General features: G+C 44.3%; 1 protein-coding gene across 2 annotated transcripts in view; it reads right to left on the bottom strand.

Moving 5' to 3' along the window:
- Nucleotides 1-12,315, bottom strand: part of PLA2G4A (phospholipase A2 group IVA) — a 75,913-nt gene that overhangs the window by 48,554 nt on the left and 15,044 nt on the right. Inside the window, exons 2-4 of one of the 2 annotated variants that reach the window (XM_051794134.1) lie at nucleotides 11,593-11,681; nucleotides 11,289-11,431; nucleotides 4,800-4,881 (exon numbers count right to left, since the gene is read on the bottom strand). In XM_051794134.1, the coding sequence (XP_051650094.1) occupies nucleotides 4,800-4,881; nucleotides 11,289-11,321 (115 nt within the window). In that variant the 5' untranslated portion in view covers nucleotides 11,322-11,431; nucleotides 11,593-11,681. The remainder of the gene's footprint in view (nucleotides 1-4,799; nucleotides 4,882-11,288; nucleotides 11,432-11,592; nucleotides 11,682-12,315) is intronic. The other variant, XM_051794144.1, reaches the window with a different exon arrangement.

Below are 12,315 nucleotides of genomic sequence, written 5' to 3'. Positions count from 1 at the left end.
TGTTTTCCTCTTGCAACTCCCTTGCAAAAATCAGAACCTGCTCTAGGGCCTTGCAGGAAGAGCCTTAGCTGATGACACTTCAACAGGTATGGTAGCTAAGCCAGGGGGCAGGAGCAGCCAGATGTGATCCTGAGAACAGCTGGATCAGTCCTGAACCAGCTGCTGTAACACCAACTCCAATACACACAGGCAAACCTCCAATTCCTCCTGTTGTTAGGCCAGGTTTAAAACCCTGCACACACCTACCTAGGCTGCTCTAGACTGCTGTGACTTGGGCTTTAGCTAGGCCAAGTTCAGCCTCAGGAGCTCTGGCTGATGGTGAACAGCCACACTAGTGGCTGACACCACACTAGTTCAGCCTAACTGCAATGGAAATGCATCTTTTATTCCAACAGGGAAGACAGCAACTGGGATGGAAGCTAAGTACCAGTGTCACAAAGCTATCAAACTTTAAACTTTCTTGAGAAAAGATTTTTTTTTTCCCCTTGAAATGGCCCAGAATTACAAATGTTCATTATCAAAGCATCAAAAGTAGCTGAAGTAAGTAAAAGCTGCAAATCCAAAACAGGATTAAGCAAGATTAGCAATCATTAAGAACAGTCATAAAACTGGTTCCCTCTGTAGATGCTTCCACTTGTTTTGAAAGCCATTATACTGAAATGGATCTTTAAAGATACAAGACATATTTTACAGTGCTTCCTTTGACCAAATTTTCCACCAAGCTCCCTGAAAATCCAGAAGGGGAAAGAAAGAACCAGTTTGCAAGCATTTCTCTTCTACAATATTGCAGTTTGGGATTCTGGTCGTTTTTCTGCAAGTTCTTGTACTGTCATGGAAGAAAGGAAAGGCTCTACAGTTTGGGTGGCATCTGAGTAGACTCAAAACTAAACATCTACTATATAGGAACACACTAGACCAGAGGCAAGATCTTTTCCAAGAGCTCCAGTCAGAGAAGTGATTTTACAAGGTCTGTATTCAGCAGAAAGCTAAGCATTTAAGATAACTAAATCCTCACCAATGCCATGCAGATTCTGTGATATTTTATCTTGTAATAGGTTTTTGTGGCAGCTTTTGGGCAGCAGGGGAATAGAATCCCAGAATGGTTTGGGTGGGAAGGGACCATAAAGCCCATCCAGTGCCACCCCCTGCCCTGGGCAGGGACACCTTCCACCAGCCCAGGTTGTTCCAAGCCCCCTCCAACCTGGCCTTGGACACTTCCAGGGATCCAGGGGCAGCCACAGCTTCTCTGGGCAACCTGTGCCAGGGCCTCCCCACCCTGACAGGGAAGGATTCCTTCCTAAGAAATTTCTGTGTCTCTTTTTGTGTTAAACTGTTTTTCTGCCAGTTCAGCTGGCTCACCCCCCTCACATGTCTGACAGGTGGTACAAGGGTTGCAGCAGGAACACCAGAAAGAAGGAAAGGTCTAGGTGATAAAGTGGGTTTAGTTGTCTTTCTAACTATCCTACTCTGTTACAGTTAATTGGCAATAAATGGCAGGAATTTCCTCAAATTGAGTGTGTGTAGCCCATGTCAGTAAGAGGTGAATGATCTCCTCTCCTTATCTTGACCCAAGAGAGCCTTTCATCATATTTTCTCCCCTGTATTGTTGATGGCAGGGGAGTGATAGAGAAACCAGCCAAGGTCAACCCACCAACATCTGCTGCAGTTACTCAGCTCATAAATCTTCCAGCCTGTAAAAGATGCAGCCAGAAGAGCTGAGCACAGTGAACAGAGCAGTCACTAAACCAGAATTTACATCTGGGGAAAGCTGCATCACCTGGAGGTTGATGGGATGATGATATCTTGGACTGACATAATCACCTTGACAGAGACACCAAAAACTGAAACAAGTTAAATCAGTAAAGAAAATACTTCTATATTAAGGCAACAGTAAATGGGCAGATACCTTTAATAAGAAAGGATTTGAATGAACTCCTGGAAAGAGGTCTGCTCTCAAACTTCTTTTGCCCCCTCCCAACCATGCTGGGTCATTTCTTACAGTACATCTCATTTATCATCCCCAAACATGCATTCACAGAATGACAAATTGGTCAAAGTACACTGACTTCCTTCACATATGAAAAGCATCTAGATGGAAAATTTCTATTATGCAATTATTGCCATTTTGATTTGTTTTGATGTGCTCTATCAGTGAGTAGCAACAGCAGCTACTGTAGCTCAGCTACTCAGATCCTGGGATGACCAAGATTTAGATTTGGTTGCTTGTCTTTGTCAGATCACCTCCCAGAAATGTTAACTCACAGACACAATGGGAAACCACAGCCAAACAGAGGGCTGGAGGCTATCCCAGCTCCAGCTTCCTCTGCTGTTCCACCACAAAGAGCAGCCAAGGCACTAAAAATAAGTCTTGAATCAGCAGAGCTGCCCGTGTGACCTGGTCACTCCTGGAAACACACTGCCTGGGGAAGCTACACTGTAAGTGGTCACCTGTGACCTGGGTTTAAGGATGACACAACCATTTACACTCCTCGTTAACAAAGAGCTCAATAAATCTTGAAAAACATGCTTAAAATATTGCCTGGGCTTAAGGAGACAGAACTCAGGGCCTCCATGCCCATCCACACACCACCTTCCAGCTAAAACTCTTTGAGCAGAGGCAGAGTTCAGAGCCTTAAGATGAAAATATCACACAGAGCACTTCAGCATATTTAATAAGCTTAGATTGACCCAGATTTTTCGGAGCAAGTCTTGGAAAAACTGACACGGCAAAAAGAACAGCAAAACATTACACAAAATCCCCCATGTTCCTTCATCACCACCACAATGTAAAATTAACTCTCTTGACCCCAGAACAATAACAGCAGAAAAAAAAGCAGGAGTAATCCACCAGAAGAGCCAACAGCTTGGTAGTGTCCATAATGGGACAGTGTCCATGAAGGGTATTCAGGTACCCACCCCAACCACATCACAGCCACCCTTCCTGGCAGTGATTCCTGTCCTTGAGACAAGAACAGTTCAGAAATTCCTTCCACGAGTTCCAGTTTTGGTAAATCAAATTAAAAAAATAAACATACATATATATATATGTATATATGTTGGCACAATCAACTGTAAAGACCCTTCAGCACTCACAGCTTCAAGCATCTCTCCTCAGCAATTACCATGATCACTGATTTGATCAAAGAGCTCCCAGGCTCCAACACACCAAGCTTTGTAAAAACCCGGGAAATAAAAACGTTGTTCACTTTCCCAAAATAAAAACAGACACAACGATCTGTTTCTCTCACTTTGGGGGATTTGCCAGGACTCCAAGAACCAGCCCCAGGAACTTGGAAGCTCCCTCAGAGATGCCCCAGGCTACAGAGCCCTGGTAGCTGCCTCAGACAGGAAACAAAGCAGGTTTTGGTAGCCCTTAGTTCTGACAGGTTTTATCAAAATAAAATCTTCTTCCTGAGCAGCTTTTTTGTTTTGATGATTTGTAAAGATAAGAGGGTGGGTTTTTTTGGAAGGAAAAAAAAAAAAAGAAATTACATTAATGGATTGCACTTGGAATTTATTCTATAGGAATATGGTAGACAAAAATGCCATGGTCTTCTGGCTTTCTTCACCCTTTCCCCACTCCCTTTAATATCATATCATGGGGTCCTCTCTTCAATCTCCTCTTTTCTCTTCCCATGTTCCCCACACTGTCTCACAAAAGACAACTCTGAGTCTGAGAACCTGTGTTGTCCATCTTCTCACACACACAAACCTGTGGGCTCCTTCTTCCACTCTTCCAGTGCTTCTCCTGAGGTTTTTTTGTATAAAGATTATATAAATATGGACATACACACCCCACTGCATCTTCTCTGGGTGTTCTATCCTTTACCCCACAGGAGATGTTAAACAGATTCCCAATTCCCTCTTTTTCCCTTCACCAGGGCTCCCCTCTCTCCCCTCATACTTGGGGCTCTTGAACATTCCCCTTCCAAGTGTCCTTCCCTCAGTTTTACTACCAACAGTAGACTTTAACTCTGAAAACCCACTGTTAACCCACTGAAGCAAAGCTGAGTGTCAGAGCAGGAATTGGAAAGCATTTGCATGTCCAAGGAGCCTGATGGGAGAGCAGGAGCAGGACACCACTCACCCTCCCAACCCCAGCCTTGGGCTATGCCAGGCTCTGCACAGAGTGCCAGGGAGAGGGAGAGATGACCTGGCAGCAGAGCAGTTAGACCTGAGGAAGTGGGAATATTCTTTCTGCAGATTCAGCCAATATTCTCTCCCTCTTCCCCCCTTTAGAGCAGAGAAGAGTTTTCATGGGTTGTTCTTCCTGGTGGTTTCCTGTTCAGCTACACAGTCCAGCAGCCTCACAGAAAGGGGAAGAAGTGCTGGTGTCATGTATCTCCCCACCACAAGATCTGCTGACCCATTTTGGGTTGGTTTTTGAAATGGCTTTTTTTTTTTTCTCTGCACTGACTCAGCAGAGCTCTGGGCTCCTCTCCTTTGACATGTTCCCACCAGCAAACCACAGCCTTCTGAGGCAGCAGCAACTGCCAGTCCCACAGGACTCACACACTGAGCCAAAAAGCTAATTGTAGGTGTTGCTTGTTGTAGGCAAATCGTTTACAACTCACTCAGCTCTTCTGGATCAATGGAAAGAAGGAGCAGCAAATCTGCCCTGAGTGAGAGTGAGCAATGACACAGGGACACTGCCCTGGCTTTAATAAGACAGACAAAAAACCACCCCCAGCCCAGGAACAATCATTTAATGCACGACAAGCTGGATGTGTCATCACCTCCCCCTGCCTACGGCAACAGCCTCATGGAAGAAAGAGCAAAATAGAAAGAGAAATACTCACGCATGTCACCAATGGCTCCCTTGGTGACATTTGTGGCTTTCCTTACTGTCACAGTGAATATGTGTGAGTACTGGTGCTCCACCTGGAAGTCAGAGAGTTAGAGGTGATTAAGCTCCAGAACAACAACAACAACCACCAAAAAATCATCTATGAAAATAGGGTTTCATTTGGTCCAAAAACAGAGAGAGGGAAATCACCCAGGCAAAACGTAAGGGAAACTCATACTGGATAGAGCATCTTAAAGCTGAACTGCACCCTGCAGCTTTTCTGGGAGGTCAGACCTTGCACTGGGGCTGCTGGATTTTCCTGCAGCCACACCTACTAATCTCAATGAATAACACTCCTCCTCTCCACACAACCTGCTCCAAGGCATTTAGTCAGTCAGGGACAACTGGGTACGGTAAGGAAAAAATAAAAAAGGGGTTATTTTACAGCTTGTCTTTGTAACTACCTTCCCCTGGTACAAAGAACAGGAGGAATTATTTCCAAGTATGTGTTCTGGAGCAGATAAAAGCACACTGCACGCACAAGGGACAGAGTGAGTGATACTTGGAGTACACCTTTTAGCACACATCAGTATTCAGTGGGAAAGCATCCTTAAGACAGTGTAAGGAAGGTGAAAACTCAGCTGTTAAAACATTCCCCAGCAAGTTTTGTGCAGTTTCTGGGGGTTCCTGTTTCCTGCAGAGCCCAAGCACACAGCAGGAGCAGGTCTCTCCTGAACAAACTAGGGAAGTAGGAGAAGATGTGAAGTTAAGAAACAAAAATAAAAAAATTTAATACAAAGAGGTCACCAACTCACATCTACTGTTGCTTTATCTACATAGCCATACATTTGACCAACTCTGAGACTGACCAGTGCATACTGCAGGGCAGACAACACTGCCTTTACAGGGACAGAGCACAGAGATTGTGGGTATATCTGATGTGCTGGAGGCAGGATCAGGTCTCCCACAATTGCCTCCCAGCCCTTACACCTACACTGCTATGTTAAAAGCCTTTCTTAGGACACTTGAGCTGTCTGGCTGCCCACAGTGCCCAGACACTGACTCACACCCTGCTACAACATACCTCAGGTTTGCATTTCCAACACTGAAACAGGGATATTTTCTATCTTTTCCTAACCCCCTATTAACTTCGTGATATATTTGGCATATCAGCCATTGGGACCAAAACAACCAGCCAAGTATCAAAGGTCTTACAATGTATTCCAACCAGAAGGAAAAGGGGGAAAGACCAGAATCAAGAAATTCACTGGAATTTATTTAAAACCACAGACAATACCCTTGGTATGGGACATGCTTTTCAGGCTGTGCCTGGTGCTTTCTTGCTATGTTTTCATCTGGACACTTCCTATTTTCAAAACTGGTTCCAGCCAAGCCTCATTATTTCTCATCTACAACTCACCCAGAGAGTCTAGAACCAAACTGGACCCCTCTAATACAAATAAAAAAAAATACTATCTTATAGGTATCTTACATATCATTTCCTCAAAAAAAAACCCAAAAAAGCCAAAACCAACTAAAGACAGCAAAAGTGGCTTGTGAGTGTTTAAGTAATAGTTGTGTCAGGGTACATTAAAAAGCAACTCAAACGATACCAACCCAAATGCCTCCACAACCCCGAGCCCAGCCACACCATCCATGACTGTCTGTCTGTCCAGCAGCACACGGCAGCTCTGGGATCCCTCCCCTGTCAGCTGTAGGAGCTGTCTGGATCAAAGAACAAGGCAGCAGGCAGGGGAACTGTGGCAATGCCAGCTGTTACCTTACAAGTGGTGCACTGAAACCCTCATCGGTTCAGAGGTTCACCAACCACAGGAAAAGTGGAATTCAGACCCTGCCTGATCCTCCCAGCGGGACTCTTTGCTCACCTCCAAAGCACCAAACCCAACAGAAAGGGTTTAGGTGTGGGAACCCACAGCTGGTAAGAACCAACACCTATTGAACAGCCTGCCCTGTGCTGGCATGGAGACATGCCCAGGATCCCATGACATCCATCACCACCTGCACTGCAGCTTCCAAGAGGGCATGGATGAACGGGAAGGAGGATGTGACTTCTCCATGAATAGATTTCTGCCCAGTTTTCCATCACAGCGGGGTAAATGGGGATTTTAGTGACTACCTGGGCAGAGCTGGTTCTATGTGAACACAGTTATGTGAAGTTCTGTCATTCACCCTGCTCCAAGAATTTTTACAAGCTGTGAATCTCCCAAAACCAACAGCTCCCGCTGTCCCCTATTTTCAGTTTGCTGCTTAAAAACACCCAAAGCTGCTTTATCAGTGTGTGCCACCTTCACACAGGTCAGGTTGATGAAGGGCTGGTTTCACAACACGGCACTGGCCTCAGTTTGTTCACAGACTGATGTATTTCCTTTGTCACATACAACCTTATAATTAAGAGAAACAGCCCAAAGTACAAACACACCACCCTTCTCCTTTTTCTCAGCTCTTAAGAAAGAGCTTGTCCTCACTGGAGAACACAAATCAGAGATCACCGAGCATTTAGCAACGAGGAGGAGGATGGAGTTATAATTAAGTGACAGGGATGGGACACGGGTGTGCTGCATCCAGCTCTCAGCTGATACATGAAATTCATGTGAAATTCTGGTGCCTCGGAGTCCTCAGTGGAAAACGAGGAGACTACACGATGCTTCCTGACAAAAAGCACTCTGTAAAGTCATTTTCTTGCATCTCCCAGCCCTACTCATGAAATTTATATGCCTAAATGAAATGCCTACCACCAAGCCACCACTTACTAGTGCATTCTCATTCCAGCAGGACAGAGATCATCACTATTTCTGCTACAAGTCAATAACTGTTTTGCTAAACAGTTATGTTATCATAAAAACTGCTTTTTATTGACTGAAACAGCAACCCCCACCATTCCAGCTGTTATACTGCCAGGAAAGTTAAGTCTGGTTTAAGACCCTTTGAAAGGAAGGCAAGTACACAGAGGCCTGGCAAAACCAGAAAACATTATATCCTTTCCCCATGCCTCTCACTGAGGATTATAATTATAAAGAGTTATTAATATTTGGCCATAATGAGACACTTGGAAGAAATTTGTAACTACTAAAATAAATGATATCCCTGTTTGCAAAAAGAAAAATATACAGAGATACACAGGAAGCTCCAAAGTCCAGATCTCTTCTTACACCAAAATAAACGTTTTTCACGTAACTTAAGTACAAAGGGAAATTAGGGCAATTTTCCACTTAGGATCCAGTTTCTAAGGGGATTAAAAGGATTAAATGTCCACATTTTAGAAGCACTTTTTGGGTAGTTTTTGGAGTGAGTTCTGAAGGCACCAGATGCCCCCTGGAAACACAAGAAATGTGTTGACTCCAAATACCCCTCCAAATCCAGCCCTTGCTGCTTTAGATGACTAAGCTGCATTTTCTCAAGTGACTTATGTTCACCTTAAATCTTGATAAAAATCTGTACATTGCCAACCCTTCAAGTACTTCTGAAAAACAGAGGATGGTAAATAAATCACTTAAACGTTGCAACATTGAGTGGAGCAACATCTGCATTCCTTCAAAAATTGACGACAGGTTACAAATTTCAAAAGCTCACAACTAATTCTAGTGGAAGGTGTCCCTGCCCATGGCAGGGGGTGGAATGAGATGGGCTTTAAGGTCCCTTCCAACCCAAACCATTCTGGGATTCGATGAATTTAAAAAACTCAAACCTACCATCCACAGTGGCCTCGCTTTACAGGTGCATTTCATCTCACTTCCTCTTTGTGCATAAATTTAGAGAAGGAAGGAGAGAAAGGTTTTCAACCTGCCCTCTCTGAGCATGGGGTTTCTAAATTACAGGACTCCTGTGGGCAGTATTCACTCTGCTGGTTCAATAGTGGTTTTCACCCAGCTGGGCACTGGAACAGGCTCCCCAGGGCAGTGGGCACACAACAAGGCTGCCAGAGCTCCAGGAGTGTTTGGATGATCCTCTCAAGCACATGGTGTGACTCTTGGGGAGGGGCATGAGCAGGGCCAGGGGTTGGACCTGATGATCCCTGTGGGTCCCTTCCAACTCAGCATGTTCTGGGATTCCAGGTATCCTGCACAGTCACAATTCAATATCTGCTGTTCTCACACACCTTTCCATCTCTCCTAACTCCTCCTCTGCCTCCTTTCTTCCTCCGTCACCTTTGCTTGCCTTCCTCCCAGTAAAATTTCCCTAATTATCTGCTTTCCTCCCTTTAACATACTTTGCATCTTTTACATATTTGTGAGCACACAAACACCATCACCTTCCCACTCTGGGGCTGGGAAACAACCTCACACCGAAGTCTCCCGGAACGCAGGTGGGTTTTACCTACAAACTTTCCGGACTTGCCAAGAAGGAGGAATTTACATGTCTCCAATATCATATTTGTGTATTCCAGAATGCTGAGTCACAGAACACAACTCCATCAGGAGATTGCCTTGCACACCAACCCCAATCAGGAAGCTCTGGCACGGGCAGATTGCATAAGTATTTAATAGTTTTACTTCCTCAATGTTAAGGTCACTTAAGCTCACAGTTGGGCTGGACAAATGACAATATTTGCCTGTTTACTTAAGTAATAGATTTTCAGAGTCCATGCTCTTCTTTCACAGGGTATTTCAATTCAGACAAACATTTGTGCACACACACACACACACAATTTTACCTTGAAGCCATTTTTCCCATTGTTATAATATTTATCCCCCATATCATTGTAACCAAAGATGTATTACATATCTTAAGTCTCTAAATCTAAAGCTTTTTTGGCACAGTCTGCACCTCCAGTAGCTTTTTATTCCTCAGAGTCTTTCACAAAACGTGAAAGAAAGATAAATAAAAAGATCAGAAAACACACAAATCAGCAAAAGGACTTTTAGGGAGAATACTTTTGGGTCTTTTAATGCCAAATGTTCTTAAAATCCAAGATTTTTGCATGGGTACGAGCCTGCTGCCTTCCAAATTCCAGTAAAAACTTCCATGGAATTTCAACTTTCAAATTAAGAAACCTCAAAAGATTTCCATTCACTTTTCAAGCAATTAAAAGATCAGCTCTTGCCCTGACAGTGTTTATTACAATATATACACTGGTATCAAAAGATCTTTCACGGGAATGATTCAATGAACTACAACCGAGTGCCTCGGAGACCTGTCCCATAAAGGTACAGATCATTCCAAGCATTCCATCCAGGAGAGGGCAGTGATGCCAAAAGGAGCAAGTCAGCGAATTGTGACACAGTTAAACAGAGACATCAACCTGCAGTTGGTCCTTCCAGCTGAGTTCACAGGCCCGTGGAGGAGCAAAGCCGAGTCTGGCACGTGCTGGCTGCAAACTGGAGCAGAGGATGTGAGCGTGTGGGGTACAAACCACAGCACCGTAAGAGATCACTTCAAGGAAGCCCAGGGTGTATTTTTAGCCATGCTTTAGAAGCACAGCACTCTGACAAGCGTGGTTATCTCTGGGTACACGTCACTGTTCCTGCTGGGGGATCCCGGGGCTCTTCCGAGAAGCCCGTGATAGGAACACGCCCGGTGTGGCTCCAGATTTCAGCCTGAGCAGGAATTGCCATTTCGTGTTTACTCTGGAAAGTCACTTCCAGGAGAGCTACATGGGAATATCCCAGTGTTCAGTGAGCCACTGCCTTGCCCCACAAAGGGCAGTTCTGCTCCCCTTTTCCTTTCCCTTCTCTTGTCCCTGCTTCTCCACTACACAGGTTGTGCTGACATGGCTCCACCCTCCCCCTGGGCCAGCTCTGACAGCACAAAGCGGATTTTCTAATCAGTCCATGAAATCCTGGAATGGTTTGGCTTGGAAGGGACCTTAAAGCCCACCCCTGCCATGGGCAGGGACACCTTCCACTAGCCCAGGTTGCTCCAAGCCCTGTCCAACCTGGACACTTCCAGGGATCCAGGGGCAGCCACAGCTTCCCTGGGCAACCTGTGCCAGGGCCTCCCCACCCTCACAGCCAAGAATCCCTTACTAATAACTTCTTTTGGTCTATTTTTGTATTGAACTGTTTTTTCTGCCAATTCATCAAGGTCAATTGTCTCCCTAAAGACATGGGTTTGATAGCTGGGACAAGGGATGCAGCAGGAACACTGGGATAAAGCAGGAAGGAGGGAGCAGGAGCTTTCAGCAGCAGCTGCTGTTGAGTAGCACAGACCATTTCACTCAGACCTTGAGTTTGCAGGATGTATTCTGAAGATTATCTTCGAACCAACATCACTGATATACACTAGTTTAAGATCTAAATACCCAAAAATTGTCAACTCACTCCTCTATCCATACTAATGAAAAGGGAAAGAGTTAGTCAGTAAATAGAATTGTACCAAAAAAAATTGTACTGTAAGGGATAAAGTTACACACCCCATTTCTTTAAGGAATTAGTAACAACTGCAATGTTATATGCTTATTTAGAGTAACCTCTAGTAGAACACATTATACAAGACAGGATATATTACAGAAGACAGTATACACAGAAGATTCAGAGCTACTTACCACAATGTGCTGGTAAGGATCTATGACAGACATTTTTGCTTAATTTTTATTCCAGGCAACTGTCAAATATTTATTTCAATTCCACAGAGGAGAGGCTTTCTTGTTTTTCAGAGCAGAGTTCAGTATGAAAGATCCTTTCCCTACTAAATAAAGAAAAAAATATAATTAAAATTCTTATGTTCCTTTTAAACTGTATTTTGTAACAGCACAAATCAGTTCCTCTGCTCTAGGAAGGTTCCCAGTACTCACTTGTTTACCAAGCAATTAATTTCAATAAACTATGGAGATACAGATATTTACTTGCCTGAGCTGTAGAAATTTCTCGTGCTTATTTCCTCTACCTCAGGGTAAGAGCGGGAATCAAATATCTTGAATTCCAGTCATCCCAGTATCCTACAGACAAACAAAAGAAGAGAGGCATCACATTCATCCCTTACATACATTCTAATATATATGCTTCCATACATTACAATCCTAGTTAAAACCAGGACTGAGAACTCTAAAGGAGCAGCAACAGTGCCCTCTGTAAACCCAGAAAGGCAATTCCAGCCAGAGCTGTGTGTCACCTCCAGGCCACCCCAGCTCTCTGGAGATGCTCAAGAGGCTGTGACAGGCAAACTGCAAATCAGCTGGAAGGATTTAAACAGACTCTTCATAGGCCACTGCTTTCTGAACACTTGGTGAAAATCAGGGGCCACCAGAGACCTTCAACTTCAGAACTGTTTCCAACCATCAAAGGGAGGTTACTCCTTTCTGCATCTCTAAAAATCCATGGGGACTGCTGCACAGGATCAGTTCTCAGATCCAGCTGGACCATGATCAGACCTGGACCATCACAAAAACTTCAGAGTGAAAAGAAGCAAAGCACCACGTGGGGCTTGGTCTCAAGGAAATGATTCCTAATCCTCAATTCTGAAACGGCAGGATAAGCCCTAAAGAATGATGATTTATATCACTCCCAAACCCCTGGCTCTCAAGCAATTATGTGCAGGCATTACAATAACAATCTAGTTTTGTTATGATCACT

The sequence above is a fragment of the Manacus candei genome, unplaced genomic scaffold (assembly GCF_025592945.1).
Source record: "Manacus candei isolate 608988 ecotype Guabito, Panama unplaced genomic scaffold, ASM2559294v1 h1tg000005l, whole genome shotgun sequence".
Lineage (NCBI taxonomy): Eukaryota > Metazoa > Chordata > Aves > Passeriformes > Pipridae > Manacus > Manacus candei.
The sequence above is the reverse complement of the archived record's forward strand: the minus strand, read 5'-3'. Positions and strand labels throughout refer to the sequence as shown.